The sequence below is a fragment of the Phaethon aethereus genome, assembly GCF_964289735.1.
Source record: "Phaethon aethereus genome assembly, chromosome: 6".
NCBI classification, from domain to species: domain Eukaryota; kingdom Metazoa; phylum Chordata; class Aves; order Phaethontiformes; family Phaethontidae; genus Phaethon; species Phaethon aethereus.
This window is the reverse complement of record NC_138580.1, coordinates 13,306,631-13,327,985: the sequence shown is the minus strand read 5'-3', so window position 1 is coordinate 13,327,985 and position 21,355 is coordinate 13,306,631. Positions and strand designations below refer to the sequence as shown.

The 21,355-nt window shown below is 39.2% G+C and overlaps 1 protein-coding gene across 1 annotated transcript in view; it reads right to left on the bottom strand.

Moving 5' to 3' along the window:
- HSPBAP1 (HSPB1 associated protein 1) overlaps window positions 1-19,253 on the bottom strand; it is a gene marked incomplete at both ends in the record, with an annotated part of 29,194 nt that extends 9,941 nt beyond the window's left edge. The window contains 5 exons of the mRNA XM_082001176.1: window positions 678-849; window positions 4,028-4,164; window positions 8,315-8,499; window positions 14,039-14,224; window positions 19,223-19,253. Of these exons, the coding sequence (XP_081857302.1) occupies window positions 678-849; window positions 4,028-4,164; window positions 8,315-8,499; window positions 14,039-14,224; window positions 19,223-19,253 (711 nt within the window). The remainder of the gene's footprint in view (window positions 1-677; window positions 850-4,027; window positions 4,165-8,314; window positions 8,500-14,038; window positions 14,225-19,222) is intronic.
- Window positions 19,254-21,355: the final 2,102 nt, after the last annotated feature.

The following is a 21,355-nucleotide window of genomic DNA, read 5'->3' as shown; positions in this document are numbered from 1 at the left end:
AGACCATGTTGATTAAATAAAGAACGCTATTTACGGCAGAAGACTAGGAATTAACAGTCCTGAGCCCTACTCTCGTACTGCTGCTGACTGCCTGTGTGACTATAAGGCAGGCACTTGTAACTGAACTTTATCAGTAAAACAGGGTTAATAATATCCTCACATCCCTGTAAAGCACCATGAAACCTCTGGATGGTGTGTGCTCTAAATGCAAGTATCATCATTGTAATACTCTGCTATTAAAGCAACAAGTTGAGCCAATGTTCCCCAGTGAAGGTTATTCACTATCAAAATATGAGTTCCTTTGCTGGCTCTACATGCTCATTAATCAAACACATTTTATGGAACATACTGGTTTCAGAGTAGACAGGTTAGAGTACTGTTCAAGAAAGTTTTAAATCAGATAAATTGGAAGTGATTGCAAGAACTGTGATGGAATTGGGCAGTCGATTGAACTAACTCTCCAGATCTTTGCATTTTTTTTGTACAAAAAAGGCTAGTAAAATAACTGTGAGCAAAGAAAGTTCCCATGCTGAGAGAAATGTATCAAACCTGAGTGCAGACTGTAGGGAGAGAGAAGTTCCACAGTCAATTTGTTAAGATTTCCTAGCCCTTAATTAGCCAGTTAAATTATTTCCTAGAATCTTTAAAGTAATGTAAAGCTCATATGCAAACAGTACCTGTCCTGGACTGAGTGTAACCACATGGGCTGTTGTGTTCCTAAACTCAGGAAAGTGTTTCAGATCAGGGTTGGCAATGTTGACTTTGCTGAATATGCTGGATTCCTCATAAGGGATCCTGGTGGGATAAAGGAAACCTGTGTCACCAGGTGGGAAGAGGTGCCATCTCTTCCTGAAAATAGAGAGAAGATAAAAATGTATTCAATGCATGTCAGTTACAGCAAAGAACTAAAGGCAGCAGCAAGGTTTTCAATAAAACATAAATCTGCCTTGCTGTGTGAATCTCCTACGCACTGAGAACACAGGCAGTGCTTACAGGCTGCCTCCTGGAAGTATTTTTAAAATACTCCACTTTTTAATTTTTTAACTGAAAAGATTTACAGCTTCTCACAAACTATTTTAAGAGGCAGATAAAATAAAATTTAAAAAAAAAAAAAGCTCTTCCATCTGGTTCCGCCTTCCTCCCTTTTACAGAGCAACACACAGGATTTACAGATGCTCAGAGCATTAAAAATTGCTCTGTAAACCAGGGGAAATAGTTTTGCTGGAGACAACGTAGTTTCATTCACTGAATGAATAGCTGCTCTAACCATGTTTGTTTTAAACGGAGGGGATTGTGTGTTTACAATGGTAACAGTAAAGGGGTATGGACATGATCTTCTGTCTCCTATCTTCACCTACGCTTATTTGGCTGTTGGTCGCAAAACCCTCAAGCTTAGTAAAATTCACCTTAATGTTCCTATGCCACAGATGGCATAAATAAAAACCAGAGACATTCATAGATATAAGCATCCTGATACACCTGTATTTTTTTGTGTTATCAGTACTACATGATGAAAATGTGGCTTGTGTGGGCCACTGAGGGTTAAGAACTCACTGGTGTAACTAAATGCCCAGATGGAGCAGGACAGGGTTGCTCTGCTCGTGAGGGCACTTGCGTTCCAGGTTGCTCTCTATGCACCCAAAGAAGTGGGTCAACACACCGCAGTGTGGGGCCAAGCAGAGCTGAGACACAGACCTCGTCCTCAGGAGCTAACGCTTCTATTTCACTTACATAAACCAGATCAGAGAGAGACAAAAAAAAAAAGACAGAACTGGTGGTGCCAGTTTTATGGGTAATATAAATGAAATATCTTAGCAGGTACATATGTTATTTAGAAATAGGAGTTTTATATGGCAGTATTTTAGGTGATGGAAATAACTAGAAAGGAATACACAAAGGGAGAATTTATTACACTTAAGAGGTGCTGGACAATCAGTACAACAGTGACCCGTGCACTAAGCAATGGAAAAGTAAAGGCAGTACTTTGCAGCACAGCTGGACAATCTGAGCAGCTCTCCTCCTTGTTTCAGACTTTATCGAGATCTTTCCTTTTTGTCCCTGTCCCTGGTACTCACTTCTTTCTTTTGGCCTACTGCTTCTGGTTGTCAGTTCTAAGTCACAGATCTGAAAATGGGAGAAAAGCAGCCAAATGGCAGAAAACTAAAAGAGACAGGAATAGCAGGACAGCCAGAACTGCAGAGATCAGCACAGATGGAAGTGCTATCGGCCGCTGACATTTCTTGGTAACTACCAAAGCTACGGATGGGCGCAAGCACAAAAAAATACTTCTCCTGCTACTCAAGCCCTATTGCAACTTTATTTTGCTCTCCAAACTAGAGCCTCTGAAGGGGCAGAGAAGAACTAGGTTAGGAGGCTCATGGGTTAATCCTGCAGGCTTATGACAAAGCAGTATCATGAAGCAAAAAATTAAGAAGCCCAAGGGATGCAAGGAGGAAATTCAAGATAGCAACAAAAGGCTAAGGAGTCATCCCTGGCTTTCCTGCAAAGGCAAATCTATTTAAGTTTAGCATAAGCTTATATTCTGTTACAAAGCCTGTCTTGTTTGTGAGTCTCAAAAGGGAATCTTGTTACTCTGAAGAAGCACAGGATTCACAAGCTTGTGGAGGTTTGCAATTTATTATAGGCTTTGCTCTGAAGATGAAAACAACTTTTGTCTTTTCAGGCCATGCAAAGGCTTTAGGCTGCTTCTTTCCCTGAGAGAAACAAGGATGTTGTTCTACCAGAGGGCAAGGAAATGTCTTGGGAAGGCAGGCAAAACTGCTATGTGATGCTGGAACTCTGGCTTGAGTTCAACACTTGAAGGTAGAGAACAAAGAGGCAGGGCAGGTATCAGGTCTGCTAGATTACTGTATTTAATATTCCCAGTATTTAGGTGGATCTTTAGAAGATACTTGGGCATGTAAGTCTCATGGTTTTCAATGAGATTTCTGGTTCTAAATACACTTAAGTGTCTGGACTTCAATACATAATGCTTACTGATGTGATCTGAAGTCTACAGGACTGGTTGCAGTGAAGCGCAGTTCTGAGGGGGGCTTCCAGAGTGTCTCTGCTGCACATTCACCCAAGGATCTCAAGGCTGTTTATAAACATGAATGAAAACTTGCCCGAGAGCTAAACAAAGTTACCCTTCTTACAGATAAGATGATGACAAATTCATTTGCCTCAGGCCTTAAAGCCAGTCAACCTGTGGCACTGCCCAGCGTAGAAGCCAGCATGCCTGACTCCCAATCCTGCACCTTAATCACAAGACCACGATTGGCTGTTCTATAAAATGTCAGAGTAATTTATCACATTAAAATCCCACTGGCAAATTATTCCTTCCACTATAAACTATAAAAACTAAAAAATGCATGCAACTTGTTTTGTTACTCTAGCATTACTCTAGCAATAATAGATAACAAAAAACCCTGAGGCTAATATGCAAGGAAAGGAGAAAAAAGGAATGGGGAAATAAAAAGACAGCATGCAAACCAGCAGAAAGATGTAGCAACAAAGCCACATGCTCCAAAATTAGTTTGGAGCCTCAAGTGCCCCTTTCAACTTTGCTCACAGCTGTCTGCTCCCATCCTGATGTTCCCCTTTTAAATTAATTCTAGCGGGCTATCAGAGGCTCTTGCACAGAGAATATTGTAAAAGTCTATAGTAGTTTATTTCCATTCTGTTTCTGGGCTTTTTATTTTTAACTCCTTATCTCCTAATTCCAAATTCTTGAATTCATAACTACTAGAAAGATTAAAATGCTTATTATTGGACCACACAACACACAGATCAGTAAAGATCTTCTTAAACAGGAGAAAATAAAACTCTTACCCCCATGCCCCAGTCAATCTCCAATCCCCTGAAGTTCTGCCATTTCCTATAGAACAGTTCTGATGCTCTTCAATCACTGAGAGCTCAGAAAATGAAAATAATCAGGACCTAGAATTAATACTCAAGAGTCCAAAACTAATTTTATAGCACAGTATAACTTCCTCCTGTATTTGTTGTATGTTTATGCACTGCTTACCTTCCTTGTACTTGCAACACTAAGTTGCAGCCATAGGAGTCCAAATGGCAGGGGGTGTTTGCTCCTTCAGAACCAATCCACAGAGTACTCTCTTTTCCACTTCTTCCAGGAAAACCGAAGTCACACCACCTTATATCCTACAGCAATGAAAAGGTTATTTATGTAAGCTGTTGAACTGATTCACATCCTACCTGCAGTTCTCCGAGTCTCTTATCTTCTCCCTCCGCTGCTCAGTTGCTCTTTATCCACTGTAGCTGTTGCTCCTTGGTGGTGTTCCCGCACGCGTGGTTCCTGCATGCATGGCCTGTGCCCTTTCCTCTAAAATTCTCCTCTCCAGTAGCATTTCTTCTGCTGACTTTCTTCTTTTTCTGTCTGACTACACAGCCTCCCAGACCTCTGTCTCCAGTTCTCATCTCAGTCTTTCAGACCACTCAAAGATTTTACCCGTTTGCTCTACAGAAGGACTGCCCAAATGCTCGTGGGCACACGTGGCTGCTTTTCCTTCTTTTCAAACACTTGTTTTTTCATTTCTCCACTCTTAACCACTCACCCAAGCTCAGGATTGCTTTTAGAAAAATTTTGATATATGGCATTTAAAAAAAGAATGAAAGGAAGGAAGAAAAAATCCCTATTCTCTTTTCAAACCAATTTGATAATCCATGTGGCATATCTGCTCTCTCTCTTTGCTTCTGTCTCAGCTTTCTCCATGTCATTCTGGAAACGCAGACTTTACCCCATCTCTGACCCAGTGGGATGCTGGTTTTTTAGTTGTTTATTATTTAATGGACACATTCTTCTCCTGCCTTTGCAACTGCAGAGGCAGTGAACTTAAAACAACTCAATTACATGGTAAGAAAGGGCAGAACAGGTATGCATGTGTTACGAACATGATCCTGGAGCTTTCCAGTCCATTGATCCTCCCACAAGCAATCCCTTGGGGATGACAGCTGGAATGAGGGACAGTGAGGTATTTTTCAGATATTTCAAGAGTTTTGCAGGATGGCTCTGTACAGCTTGATGAAGCTTTCCCATGTTTCTATAGCTCACCCTGTTTATTGGAAAGCACTTGAAGTATACTGGCCAGAGATACCGGTGCCTTTTGGCTGGAGCCCCAGGCTGAGCCTTAGGAAACAGAGATTCAATTCCTGGCTTCCTGATGGTCTCAGGCAAATCACTTCATCTCTGAGCTTTATTTTTTGCATCTTGAAAAGGAAGATAACACTATTTGTTCGTTTCAGTAAAGCACTTTGGGGTCATTCACATCACCTAACTTTAGGAAGCTAATTTAAGCTTGGCTCCTGCTCTTGTCAAAGCACTCTCAATCACACCTTGGAACAGCCGCTCTCTTTCCACTGTCTATAAAGAGAAAATAGGAGTCTAGCCTCCTAATTTAAGTATGTAAGCTAGCTGCTTGCAGACTATTCTTTTTCAAGATCTATGGATGAGGAAAACTACAGAAAGACATTCCTATAAGGATGATTTCACCATGACTCTGTATCAGGAAACCCTCAAAATGAGCGATAGCCTTCCCAAAAATTAGGTGTTGCTAAAGATTTTGAATTTCAGAGTTATTGATTTTAAAGATATCATTTGAAAAAAATACAGAAGTGTAATATAAACATTTGTCAAAGGCAGCAAAAAATCAAAAAGAAAAAGTTGCTCCTACAGATTTCAGCAGCCATAAAATTTAAAATCCAATACAACTATTTCAGTGATAAAGTTAAGCGTAACACCATCTCTAAACTTTAATCTCACACCTAAATAGTTTTTGTATTTTGTTACAATTTAAGTGGAAAGAAAGCACACATAATCAATATTAGGTATAAAAGAACTTTTTGAAAATGCTGTAGCTGTAGTAAATAGTTGAAGCGATTATGGGTAAAATAGTTTTTAACCAATGAACTGAAAAGGAACTGGTAGGATTACTGAAATCGTGTCACAGTGGGTTCCTTTTCTACAATAAAAAGCCACAGTAAGACGAAATGCACTAAAAGGTGTTCCAACCATAACAGATGGCACATTACTTGTGAATTATATTTATTTCATTTGCTGCTTATAATGAAGTTAATCTGTACCCGTATGTCACTTTAAAAGGTCTCATTTCTATTTAAACTTCACGCATATATCTTGCTTCTGATTTATATCTCAAATTCTGTAATGAAATATCAACTGAACAAAAAATGTAAGATGCTAGATACTGCTCATAGATTAGAATAATGGAATCATTACCTTAGCCCACACAACTGTAAATGATAAACAGTGCAATCTAAATTTCAAACAACTTCTAAATGGCCCTATTAATCACTATAAATAACAGTGCAGTTGGCCTTCTTTTCCCCTTCAAATCACCTTATGTAAATCCAAATAAAATCTAAAAAGAAAAAAGGGGTTATCATCAAATTCACACAAGAACGGAAGAAAATTTCTATGAAGAGCTCTTTTGGCTGGTATAAATTGTGCAGCAGTGTTGCAAAAGCCATATGACTCTGGAACTGATGGATGCACTTCACTCCCGTGCCTGTGAAACTGGCAGGTGACATACACCATATTTGCTTGCATAACACCATCGATTTTTTCCTTCCCAGATTCTGCTTTAAAAAAAATCCACAGCATAACCATTATGCGTGTCTATTCTAAAATTGCAGTACAATATGTTGCTTGTTCTAGGTCAAGTGATGAGGTTGTGGCGTGACACCTGCACAGAAATGTCATTCCTGGAGCCTCAATTTTGTTCTTGAATGGGGGCAAGGGGAAGAAGGTGGTAGAAAAATGGCTGTTTCCTTCAAGTGTGTTTTTATTGACCGAATGAAGCAGCAGGCTATTCAGGTCTTCAGAGTTGCTATTATCCTGTGCCATAAAACATAGGAAAATGCTGTCTGTTGAGGCAGAAAGAGAGAAGACCAAGGCAGAACCACAGATAGAAGTCACTCAAAGATCTCGGGAAGCCTGAAACACCCCTGGAGCTCCCAACTTAGTTCAAACAACATGACCCAGTATCAGAGCTATGCAGCCCCAGTTTATGTGATCTTGGTTGTGTTTCGGTGTGCTTAGGAAGGGAAGGAAGAAAGGTAGGTAAGATGGTCTCTGTGCCCAAACCTTACCTTCTGACCCACAGAACAATGGGAAAGGAGACAGTCTGAAAAACGACTGAGCACTGAGAAACTCTAATTTTACTGGTATAAAAGAATAAAATACATATAGGGAGCATGGGAAATGCTTTATGAGGAAATAATTAATTTGAGGGGGCTTATCAGTTCGTACTCTCTGTCATCCCAGCAATACAGTGTTTGCAGGGAATTATAATTCCGTCTTCACATTTGAAAGTATAGGAATGAGTAAGACTTCATTTACTATTCTTTCTCTACACCTTTTGAAAAAATACACCTTTTGTACAGCTATCCTTAATTTTGCCCTCTTACAATTTGCAAGAAGAAGTAGCAGGAATGTTAATGAACCAATACATTGAAACAGCAGATAGACATGGAGAAAGTAAAAGAACATACCTCAGGTAGATGTCCTAATACCTGCATTTGGAAATGATTATGATTATGTGCTACCATGATTATGTACTTCCATGGACAGGTTACTTTACGTATTTTACTGCCTCCACAGACAATCAAGGTATAATAATCGCGCAGACTCAGAATCTCTCCTCCTCGCAAACAATTAATCTAAATATATTAAGGGAAGGAACTGTGCTACTTGAGAAAACAAGCCACAAGGCAAAACATGGAGCGAAGCCATGTTACAGCCTTGTTGCTACAAGTGAATCCATACCATCAAAAACCCTCTCCTGAGTGGAGCTGTTAAGTTGGGTACCATTTGGGTACAAGGTGGATCTGGGGAACAGCAGGGTCTCAAGTTTGCAACATGCCAGGCCTGCCAGCTGCCTGTCATCTCCACACCCTATTCCCACCTCACTTTCATACCTTCAGCAGAGGTGCAGGGAAGGTGCTCAGCTGCAGAGGTCACACAACATGACTCTGTTTCCCAAGCCTGCCCAGTCAGAAAATGATGCTGGGCTAAATGGGAAGTGCTGCCAATCTGGTAGTTGTTTTTGTCACTTGTGTTGCTGTTTTTAAGCATATAAGGAGACCCAGAATTTTAGATGGCTGCCACTTGGTACTGGTTCTCCATTAGCCTGAGTGCCAATAGCTTTTATTTAAAAATTTTAAAATAAATGGCCAAAGGAGCAGAGAGGGGATACCAATAGCAGTAGAGGTTTCAGAAGCTACACTAGATCGTTTGCAATGATTAAACTAGGAAGAGATAATATTAATGTTTTACCTGGAAAACTTCTGGCTTGTCTTCAAATATCCTGGCAATGTATTTGTAGTCAGCGTAAGCCCAATATTTGGAGTACTCATAACAACTGAATGGTCCAGAGAGACAAGAAGGCTGCGCAGAACTCCAAGCCAAAAACTCTTCAAGTGTAGCCTTCACATAGCTACACCTGGTTTCAAACTGGGGAACTACAGCAACAAAAGAAATGTCAAATATTACGTGAGCACTGAGCACAGAACCAGCAAAAATAATATGTAGTTTCTCTCTCAGCTCTGGTTAAATGCAACATGAGATACAAGGTGGGACTAGGTGGGCTTTTTCATTAAGGTTTAGGTGAATGGCTGTTACCGTGAACTTGTTGTGAGGTAAAAGCACACCAATAGTTACTGCTGTTCATGTGCAAGGCACCCCTCAGCACAGTAACTCCGTAATGTGCCCAAGTTCCCTAGACAGCTGAAGGCCTGTCCTTTGCTTTATCTCCCTTCTTAAGTGTGAGCTGCAAATGTGCACACAAGTATTTGTGTACCCTTTATTTTGTCTCTGTGGATTTATGCAGATGGACATGTTCATCTTTCCCTAAAGCAATAACCAAATCAGCACAGTAATATGTAAGAAGCAAATTATGGAGCCACACATGTGCCAGTGATCCATCTAAAATGCTCTGTGTCATTATTTTTCTTTTGGGACTGACAAAAGCATATTGCAGTGTTCCTGGTCAGACATAAATAGCATTTACCAGCAGTGTTTTGCTCCCGTCATGCTTTGGTCAGGCTGACTGATACAGCCTTTCAGCTCAAGGTCAGGTCACTTGGAAAGGCCTACAAGATAACCCACATCACAGCATACTTTAATTGTGGTTAATCAGAGATCCTCATTTGCCACAGCTGCTAATTGTGCCAGCTTCAAAGAGACTTATCCAACATTAAAAAAATATATTACTTTACTATAACTACTACTGGGAAAAAAATACTGCAGCCTGCATGAATGACAGTGACAGAGCTGCTATTTAACCTTGTGTAACTTGCATAGAGCTGCTCAGAAATGGGATCATTTCACTGTTGTGAAGCAGCAGCTCTTCGTTCCTTACCGTTTTCATTTTGTTATTGCAGCAATTCCCATAGAGTCTCACATATTTGTTCTATTCCTTTTGGGCAGGAGAACAGCTTTTACAAACTTTTATCACTATCATTTTGCCATTTTCCATTGTAGTAGCCTAGGTAGTGGTTTTCCTTCCACTCACTATCAAATTCATTAACTAAAAATGTCAGATAAGCCCCACTCTTCAGCAATCTGTAACCTGGGTCTGTGCAGTAGAAGGGCTCCCTACCGAAGAACTGCATACAAGACACATAAATCGCCTGCAATAACCAAAAACCCCTATATCAAATTCCCTGTCTGTGTTGCAGTCCAATGCCCTCTCCTGATCCCCAGTCATTAATGCAATGCACATCATTTAACTAAAAATGGTCTGATTGAAAAATTAGATAAAAGATACAAACACTACTGAAGGTGGCTCAATATCTGTATTATTTTGATGAGAACAAAGAGTGCTTAGGACACTGCCTGTTTTCCAAGATAACTCAGGAACAAGTGTTTTGAAGGCAAGAAACATGCTCTCTTTCTACCTCACAGTGTATTTCATTCTGAGCTTCATTTAAAAAAATCCAACTATGAAAGGCAAGACTATCTTCTAGGATACAATCTCCTCAGGGCAGGGTTCTTGGTTTAATTTATAACTTGTTCAGTACCAAGGTGTGGGTGCTTATGGAAAAAAAAATAGTAATAAAAAATGTATTTGGGCAATCTAGACAGATTGCTTAGATGGATTTGTAGACTGCAACTAGGGTGAAAATGTTAGCAATGGGTAGCTGAAAGCAAGAACATTATTAACCAGTTTGCTAATACTTAATGACTAAAAGCTGAAGGTGTTCTGTAATTGATAAATTGTAGATTAAGCCATGTATATCTAAAGTAAGCTACTAGTGCTGTGCAATGACATGGTAAGTGAAGGCATGACAGTCCTCCTCTCTCCCACCTAATGCCACAGATTGAAATCAGAGGGAGAGAGAGAAGGAAGAAGTGCTTTTTGGAGGAAGCAGCTCCCCTCCTTAGTTAAGGTCTGGTCCTGACAGACACCAAATTCTACTCAAAAAGACAGTGTTTGCAATGTATACTAAGGGAAACGTAGAAAAAAAGGATAATAGATTTAGGAAATACCCTAAGGCTCCAGTAAGAATGCAAGTGAAATATTTCCTCCATTTCTTTAAACTTAAAAGAAAACCACATGTCTACTCGCAGCTGCTGGGGAATTAAAATTATTTAAATGAATAACCCAAGCAATGAATAGCGATTTAATACTGTAGCAAAGCACAGGCACACTCAGAAACCAAAAAACTGGTCACTCACATCCAACTCCAATAACCACCTCAAATCTTAGCTTTATGCAATGTTTATTCAGCCTGCAGTGTTTCTACTATATTTTCAGCCTCCTATTCAGCTACTGAGTCTATAGCCACCTTTGCAGTCCCTCTCTGTATCAAACCTCAGAGGCTTGAATTCTTTCACCATCCTTAGTGCTAGAACCTCTTGGGCAGAGGTGCAAGTTGCAGCCCTTTTCTATCCAATTGCCTATCCGACAGCATCAGCTCTATTCAGCATCTCTAAGAGAAATCTCCTCCAGAGATCTTGTGATTCATAACTGATCAGCATGACAATCTCTTACTCTATCCAGCTTCATCACAGTAAACTCATTGTTTATTCATTTTACTACACAACCAGAGAAAATGGTCAAAATAAGAAATGCCTGCATACAGAAGTCAGTTTTGAGTAAGCTTTCTTCTTCCTTTGTAATTGCTAGTGTGCTCCAAGTAACCATCAAATAGATGGACTATAATGCTGCATTTTCTCTGCTCAACTTCTGTAGCTGCTCCCCACTCTTTATCTCACCTCAGAAAAATAAATCTTTTATCATGCTGGAACTAGATGGATAGGGATTTCCTGATTAACACCACTTTCACTGTTCTTGTAATGAATGCTGGTATTCTCTCTAGAGGTATCTCTGTCAATACTTAATCCTCTGATTGTATTTCTTCTCCTTTTATTGACACATACTATTTAGCTTGTGTAATCAGACAGAATACTATAAAACACACAAACTTAGGTAGGTACAAATAATTCACACAAATAATACTGCTGGCTCCCACATTTTCCATGTTTCAAATAAGCCTTCCATATCCATATGCCTCAGGAAGTTCCAAACTAGCAAGAAAAGCAAATATAAAATCCAGGCAACTCCCACTAAGTTGCCCCATTTGCAGTTCTCACTTTTCTATATTAAGGAATTTTCAGTATGGGAATGCCCCCTGCTCCAGGCTGCAGATGTGGCACTAAAGAGAGATGAGAAGTTGTCACAGTAAGAGGTCTCAAATGATTTAGGATCTTCCAGATTAACCTCATCTGACTTAAATAATCTCACAAACTCTGAAGCAGTGTTTCAGAGTGACACCAAAATATACCCACAAGCAGGAGAACAGTTTCTTTCTTGCATATGTTTCCAACTCAGTGGCAGGAGTGGTCTTGTCTTGTCTAGTCTTAAGGCAATGAACTACTGTAAACATGGGAGGAATATTCAGAGATATCAATACAATTTTAGTTGTATTCTCCTGTTGCTTTCTCTAATGACATCACTGCCTCCCTTTCATCTGGGAAAGACAGCATGAACAACAGTAAGAAAGAGAGGCCCTCACTGAAAAACAATGTTAAGCACACAAGAGTGAGATCAACCATCTTCCAAATGACAGTGGCACATGAAATGTATTACGTTATTTCAGACTCTGAGATGTCTTGGCTAATAGCTTCACTAATATATCCTTACAATGCAAATTTTTTAAGCATCGCAGGTCTCATTCAGTTACAATATAACCCCTGAAGGCTCTACCCATCTTCTTGAAGACATTTCGAGCTCACATTAGCATATAATGGAGGTTCCTGGAGACAAACCGATCGATGCCTAGGGAACAATGCCTTTATGAAAAAGCAAAATACAGACAGACGCAACTTCAAGATACAAATTCCAATTTAAATCCACTCTATATCCCTAGTGACTACAAGTTATTGTTAAGTGATGACTCTTATCCACTTAGTTGGTAGCACAAATCAATCACTTAGCTACATAACACTCCATCAATCCCATCAGAAGCTTTCCCAGCTGGAATACCCACTTGGCCCTCAAAAAGTGCCTACTAATTAATGGAGACTAAGACCAAAACTATCCTTTTAGCTGGTAAGTCTTGCGTATTACAACTGAGATATATTAACAAGGTACCAAGGAAAACACCATGTATATGCAACTTCTCCCCTATTGGCAATAGGATGCCTTTCACATGTAGTGCAAGAACTGGCTGATACCTTATTGAACTATAAGGATATTACTGTGAAGATGTGTTCCAACGTATTAATTCTACACCTCAGTTATCCCATCTGTAGAAAGGGAATAAATAACATCCGTTTTCCCAGGAATAGCATAAGAATCATTAATCCATGCTGGCAAAATGCTTTTGAAATCCTGAAATGCCAAGCATTTTCCCCCTAACACTTCTTTCCGTTTCATCACTTCGCTTGCAAAAATTGAAAATGAATTAATACGGTCAGTAACACAGTGTTGTTAAGTAAGACAATGTGATGTTATCCTACCACTTCCATAGGAACTGGCAGACCCTCATCTGGAATCTTTGTGGAGTCCCTGTATTCCAATTCCAAGAAAGAGGTGGTCCAACTGAAGAAGGTTAGAAAGGTACAGAAAGAATAGCTAGGTGGGATCTAGAAAACCATGACTTACATTAAACATTTTTTAAGAACTGTGTTTGTCTGGTCTAGGAAAAAAAAAGAGATCGAAGGGAAACAAGACACTTTAGGCAAAAGGGAGAAAGCGGACAGCAAAATGTATTTTGGTATGTGGTTGGAAGGCCAGAGGATGTACAGGGCATGAATAAAGCAATGAACAACCTCTAAAGTGGCTAGCAGATTGGCACCTTGGAGCATATTTCCTGTATCTTCCCTCCCTGGTATGAAACTCCGTCCATGGATAGACTATGACTAGTATTGTGTGGCTACAGATCAAAATGGAGTTGTAATATTTAAAATCAAGTGCAAAAATTGTCTTTCTCACATGGTGTGTTCCTACACATCTGAGTGAATCTGGAGGGTTAGAGATGAGATTATTGTACTGGTGTCAAGTAATTTTCTTAATGCTTTATACTTCTATTGCATCTTCCATCACAGGACTTTAAAGTATTGAAAACAACCATGGTCTTATAAAACCTCTGAGAGGAAGGTGAGAATTATCACCAGGTTAAAAAAAACCCAGCAAGATAGACCAGTTAATTGGCTAATTTTTTAACACACTCAGGTTTGTGGGTATGGAAGCTCAGCTCATTTGAACACGTGAATCATGTAAAAGACCAGGACCAACCACACATACTACAAAGCAAGGAAAGAAAATGGAGACGCTTGATTCTCGTATGTTAGCATTACTCACCAGACTTCCTACTAAGAATAAACACACAAGAAAGAGGGATTTCCACTGTTGGCCAAACGCAATGCCCTAAGAGCAAAGCCTGTGGTAAGTAGTAATACATTAGAGAGTGAGCAGTGATAATGGAGAGGCAGAGGACTGCAGAACCTAAAAAAAGAGTTGTGACATGTAACACCAGTCCACCTCAGTCTTACCTAAATCCACTGTCTTCAGACCTAGCCTAAACTGGATTGTCTTCCCATCCAACACCGCAGAAAGGTATTCTGCATTCCAGTGCAGGGCTGGCCAGTCACCAACCATGTTACAGAAGACTGCAGGTTGCTGTAGAGACATCACAATTTCCTTGGCTTTCCCAGGAGCAAATGGTTTGACATCTTCACCTATGTAAAGAAAACAAAACAGCTGTAGAGAGATGATTTATGAAACATGAAGTGTTACCTATCATCCCCCAAAGCACAGGAAACATTAAGAGCTAATACTTCCTTTGTTTATGGTTGATTTTTTTTTAACATATTTGTAGATTTTTTTAAAAGTCAAATTTCTACTGCAAATACTGAAAGAACATTTCTACACTAAATTAAAGTTTAAAGCAGTGTACTAGCATACAAAATGTAAAAAAAAAAAAAAATAGGCATGTGCTTAGAATTTTCACTTGTAGCTTAGGCAGTAAAACACTGTAGCCAAACTGTTTAGAATTAGGCTAACAATAAAAAACCCTTATGAATAATGTCCAGAGTTTAGAGAACATAAATTTTATAAGTAATAGTCTTTCTGCATGGCATTCTTTGCAAGAAGTGTAGAGCATTGTCAGAGATGGCAACCCAGGTTCCTACGCATTTGATTTAAATCAAGAAATAGCAGCGTAAGCAAACCAGCAGGTCTTTTTAAAGCATTTTAAAATTATTTTTCATCTACAAAATTTTAGAAAAAGGAAATTGTGCCAATCCAAGAGCTAAACTAACCCAAGATTTCTATTTATTGCTTTGCTGTTTAGAGATTTATATGCCCCACTGAAACTGTCAAGCTGAAATGCTGGGAACCTTGAATAAACTCAGCACTTTCAGGACAACTTTTCTTTAGGGATATATTGAGAAGAAAACCCTGATTTTTTATTATTAAAATAACATAACAGCTCCATAGAGCTGAAGCTGTAGACTACAACTTCAGATCATAAAAAAATCCATTCGTTATTTTAACCTCTGTTGAAGTTAACTCATCCCGAATTTGTATGCAGATAACACCCAAGATTTAACATACCGAATCAATACGTATGGTTCCCCATGACTCCTAGCAGCTCTTTTAAAACAAACCAACCAGTTCAATCACTCTATTTAGGGGTCAAATTATGGTCTGGCATGCATGATGTGTTAAATAAATACAGGACAAGAAAATTCCCTTTGCTGGGTGCTAATTTTGCCTCTCGCTCCTCCCCACGTGTGGGTGGTAGGACAGGTAGTGGGGAACCAGCCAGTCCTGCACAGGGCAGCCCAGCAGTACCAGCTTGGGGAAACACAGAAGACGACCCACCAGGAACAACGTCACCAAGGATGGTTCTTCAGCATTGTTTCAAACATAATAGTTTAAAATAAATGTATGAATGCTGAAGTATGAATGGCAGGAATAAGAGAAGCCCTGTACGTGCTGTAGGCCAAATCCCTTTGGAAACTTTTGCAAGTCCCCCTTCTTTCAGCAGGGTTTATACTCCAGCATAGCTGTACTTTTTAGTTTTCTAAATTAAACTGCTGTCTTCACATATATTCAGCGGCAGGCATGGGGTCTCCTACGGTCAAGGGTTCCCTTCTCCCACAGACTTCCAGGGAAACTGAATTGCTCTCTCCTCCCACTCCTCATGAAAACTCCAGCTTGAAGCTTTAAAACTAAAGACTTCCAATAGTTTATCTCCACGGAATATAAAACTTTTAAATGGCTTCCCTTTCTTAAGGCAGATGACAGGAGGGAGTTTGGGGTATGGTTTGTTTTCCACATTTCCTCCATACGCCGAGCAACACTTTACAGTACGGTGTTGCAGTGACACAGAGATGTCTACGACACTTGGCCTTCAGTCTCGCACTCCAACAACTTGCACAACCAGGACATAAGGAGGCCTCACAGGGACCGTATGTCTTACCATATGGTCTTCACCATCCCCGGAAGGAAGCTCTGGGGTTTCCGAGCAATAGGTTAGTATACCTAGAGGGAGCAAGTCCAGAGAAGGCAGAAAGACCATCTGCAGACACAACGGCACGTGCTGGTGCAGCTACCAGGAGCTGGCTGCGAGGCATGGCAAGAGGCTAAAGCTCAGCATGTTTTTTTGCAGTGATGCTGTTTAAAGACTAAAGGCAAGACTCAGTCCAAATCTGAACACTCCCAGAGGGATTTATGAAACTTCTTCCATCTCTAAGGGGTGCAATTATAATATCGTACAGAAGTGGCTTTCACAATGCAGGAGCTTGCTGGTCTAACACGCCTTTCAGTTTTTCCAACTTGTAAAAATGAAATTATTCCTGCTTAAGCTAAGCTCATCACCACATCGCTGTCTTTTTGACTACTCAATTGTGTTTTTTTTTTCAGGGCAATACATTTACTTATTTTAGAGGATATAAATTCAAAGAGATGCAAGAAACAGGTGGCACTTTTTTGAAGGATTTTGTAAAGCTGAGTTCTATTGCAAAAGCTTCAGGTTTATCCTGAAACTTCAGTCAACAGTTGGGATGTGCTACAAAAGCAGAAATGTTACTAGAAGAGACAGGAAGGCTCACTGAAGCCAACTGTTGATTCTATGTGGCTTTCTAATGTGATTTCCACATGCATATTGTGCTTTTGAAAGGTGTGGTTTTAACCACAGTGAATATACAGTGGGAAATGCAGAGCTCAAGCTACCTGGAAGAGTTTGTATCAATGCCAAACAAAAAAACCACAATTAGTCTAAATAGCCTCTCCTCTACTGAACGTTAGCTGGAGCTTTTTGTCATGTCACCACTCTATATTCAGTTGTAAACCTGCTTCCCTATAAAATTTAGAAACAATGAAAGTGGACAGTCTGTCTTAGTAAGATGCTAATCATTCCTATCTTCAAACAGTATTAAAGTCATTGTTAAATGAGTATATATCTCTTCCTGATGCAATCACATACAATACATATGATATCATCAGCAGTGAAGTCTGAAATGTTTTAGAAAATGTAAAGCATTAGACAAATGAACATTAGGGTTTTTTGGAAAGACAAATGGGGATTCTTGCCAATTTTCTGTGAAGAATCTTTAAGTGTCTTGATTCAGTTTTATGTATTCCTTCGTGAGAGCAGCAGTCAGCTAAACACAATTCTTTCCCCATAATACTTGTCATGCATATCTAAACGACTATTAGAGAAAAAGCACATAATAAAAGGTAAATATCATATCTTACATCAAATAGATATTATGATAATTTGGAGAACACTGCTCATGACCAACAGAGATTTCTGATTGAACTATATGCTGGAGGAGTGGCAAAAAGTAATTACAGGAGATACCTGAAGATATCTCTTGAAAGAGATATTAGCAGAAAAATTTGTAATTTAATAATAATCTTTTCCTTAGTTATTGTTATCATAGCTTCACAAAGCCCTCATAGGCTGGGCCCTTCCTTCTCGGTATTTCCTAACCTGAAATTGATGGTAATTGGTGCCTAGGCAAAACCTGAGGTTGTACAGCATACATACAGGCATACAGTTTGGACACAGATGTGTATAAGTAAGTACAACGTGTATAAATACCATGTTGCAAAGAAACAAAATGTCCATGGCACATTTTGGCCATTAGATATCAAATTCCTGGGGGAGATCAGGTAGCAGGAGAGAATAGGAATGTATATTCCCTTTGAAAAGAAAAGCTCTGTTGGACTCTTCATTTTCTCAGTTGTACTCTGATCCAAAAGAGAAAAGGAATATTGCTAAATTAGTTCTTTCTATCAGGCTCAACAAATGATGTGGCTTCACAGTACAAAAGGAAGCAGGAATAATTTGTCTCATGTTTTGACTTTACACAAGGCATGTACAGAATCCAACCAGGAACTGAAAAACCGAACCAAGTTTTAGCTCAAGATTTGTGACTGTGACAGCTTATATAATTGGTGAGAAATAGAGCTGTTCTTTAGAAAGGTAACCTATTGCAAAATAGAGATCTTCCAATTAAAAAACCAAAGCTCTCCAGTAGTCTTTACATGAAGTGCTGTCAAACATGGAGACTCATCCAGACTTCAGCACTGAGGGCAGGTAAAAGAAAAACGATGAATTGGCTAAGTACTTTCCAGTAGACTTTGTGCTTCTAGGAGAGAAAATAATTTAGTGTTTCTGAGTAACAATTTTTCTGAATAACTGAGAAGAGTTGGGGAATAAAGAGTTTAGCACAGCAGGCAGTCTGACGAACAGTGGACTTGACCAAAGTTGTTCAGAAGTTAAATGCACTGTCATTAAAAAGCTAAATGTACTGTCATTCATTCCAAACTAATTAATCAAATTAGAAGAGTTCATTAGTGTGTGGTAGTTGGCTTCTGCCAAAACACCCTGCTGCTTAAATATGAGATTTAATTGAGATGTATTAAAATTATTTTCTAAAAGAGGGAGTACAAGGAAATCCTTGTCATGTATTTGGTATAAGCATCATCAAATTGTTTTTCTTGCAAATCCGTAATGCTTCATTATCCTTATTTCTTTAAAAAAAAAAAAGTTAAAAGAACAATTTTGAATTGCATTTTGAATACATTAATACAGAGCAGCCAGGTCACCCAAAAAAATCAACTAACCTCCAAAATCCTAACTATCCAACAACCAGGAGTGGGAAAAGAGAAGGTATGGGGGAGGATGGGGAAACTCCCCAAACCAAAGAGAAGTGACTTGATTTAGAGGTCAGGCTTAATGATTTCACAGTACATCATTAAACTCTGTAAATTAAAAAACAACTTTAAATAATCTGCATGTGATTACAATGTTATGCACTATAACCAGCCTACTCTGGGCAAATAGAATGCACCTAAATATACACAAGTGGTTTCAGGATATACCACATTAACATCTAGGTATTACTTCCTGACCAGTTATTGCTGTTACTATTATTTTTGACTCCAGGAATGTCAATACTGCAGATGCACCATAGCTGGGGGGCATCTAACCTGGATTTGCATAGATGTTTTGGCTACTGAAGGATAGTTAGCAGTTGCATGGAGCCTCTTAGGACAGACTGGTCAAACACGTCTCTGCACTGGTAAAGACTGGCACCTGAATCTTACTCTGGTAGCATGAAGTCAACACACCCTTTCTTGCCCTCCGTGTCTGCTACTGTGGAAGGGGGGCATCAAAGGAAAAGAAAGAGGCCAAAAGTGGGATTTGTATTTGCACTCACTTTCCAGTCCTCCTATGGCAGGGCTGAGCATCTTACAGCTTTTCTTACAGTAAGTCTGAGTGACTCAAGACATGAAGTAAGACAAGAGTGTGGGCTATGCCCTCAAACCTCAAGCTGTCCTTCTGATAAAGAAAAGGAAATAGCTGCCAGACTTCTTCGGGGTGGAGTAAGAGGTTGAGCCCAGAATACGGCACTGGGAGGGGCTTCCCAGCCCCTGCTCTAAATGACAGCATATAATCTCAAGCATACATTTATGAAATTCCTTCCTAAACCCCCTAGGGCTCTTCCTAGAAAACTCTTCCTGAACCCCTGGCCAGCTTCTGCCTGTTGTCTCTTCTCCTCCCATCCTGTAGCGCACTTTTAGAAAGCAGCTGTGTTGGTTTTCAGCTAACTAACTGAAAGACCTCAGCTCCTCTGGTCTCCTCTAGTGTAAGAAATACTTCCCCTTCCCTCCCTGTCCTTACAACTCTTGCCTCCATCTTCTGCCATTTGAAATACTCCTCTCCCACCCCCCCAAATCCAGGAAAATTAGGACATGCACAACTGACAGAAGTCATACTAAATGTATTTCCAATGAACTTTGTATATACTTCTTATTCGGAAAATTGCTGAGAGCAAAGTGAAACACAATGAAACTGCAGCACTTGTTGGATAAATGGCATTTCATTTTCTTTTGAAGGAAAAGGCTACGGTCTTTGACCAACACCTTCCAGGATATAAAAGAGCTTCTCCAACAGGAGAGACTGTTCTTCCTTAAGCTAGGCTGCTACAATTCCACCTGTCTGTCTGTTTGGGGTGTAAATTACACCCACCTGCTGCTGAGGAAATTTAGGAACAAGCCCATTTCTTCCAAATACCCCACTGGCACCAATACACATTTCTCACAACACTTCCTAATAGATGGGAAATTTAATACAAACCTTAATACTAATATAACATTATGATTGAGGTAAGGGAACAGGCACATCAGGGAACTAACATCTATATTTCTGAGAAAAAGTAATTTGTTCATGTTTGTAAGTAAAGTTTATTTCTATTTCTTTTTCTATTTCTTGTTAGTAGTAAATATGAACGCACTACTCTTAAATTGATGAATGCACTGTATAAAATTCAGTCAGAAACTGCAACCATTTATGGCTTTATTGTTGTCCTATCCTGCAAACTTGATTGACAAGAACTTAAAAATGACAGAAGCAAAAGAATATAAATCTTCTAAAAGACACCATTTTCCCATAAGCTATTATAGTAAATAGTCAGTAATAGTCAATAGTATTCTAAAAATATGTTTTTTTCCCATAAGCCACTGTAATAAATACTTAATAATACAAGTGAGCCTTTTGAATTTGGTCCACACGGGTTAGGATGGAAGTATATAAGCCTTTGTTCATTATTGTAACACATAGCATACAAATTACGACTAACGACTGAGTCAGAGGTATAATTGTCATAATGAAATTATACTTTAAAAGAATAAAAGAGGTATTTTTGAATTACATAAATTATTGAATTGAAAGAAACCAGAGAGACCCACCATGTGAACCTCAAGAACAGTTTCTGAAGTGCACAATAACCAATGTGCACAATCAGGGTATCAGATCCAGAGATTGCCATTATTATAGGAATATTAAGCAAAAGCATGACTATTATTCCATCTGTTTACATCATTCCATTTCTGTCAGCATAGGTAAAACAAGCACAAGTGAGCTTAACCTTTGTTTCAGGTTGCTATTTCTCTTTAAAAGCTTATCATGCTGCAACATGAAATTTGTCTGTGAAAAACTGTTAAAAGTATATGTTTTGAATCTTGGGGTTCAATATAAAGAACATAAAATCTTGCTTTGACATAATGTAGAGCTAAGGATACATTCAACCTAATACAGCTCACCAAAATGTTAACTACCAAGCTGTTCTAATTTAATTTTCAACCTCAACATTTCATTAATGTTAATTCTCTGTTTTAATACAAATACTAAACATAAAAGAAACTCTGTTTTTACTGAAAAAGCACAGTCTTGTTACACAGAAGCTTATCTTTCAGAACTTTATACTACAACAAGCTGCTACTAGTGGTGTCAACATACCTTTACCATCTTCCCTAAAGAGATTTTATTTCTCTTTTCAGTAACAAATGCC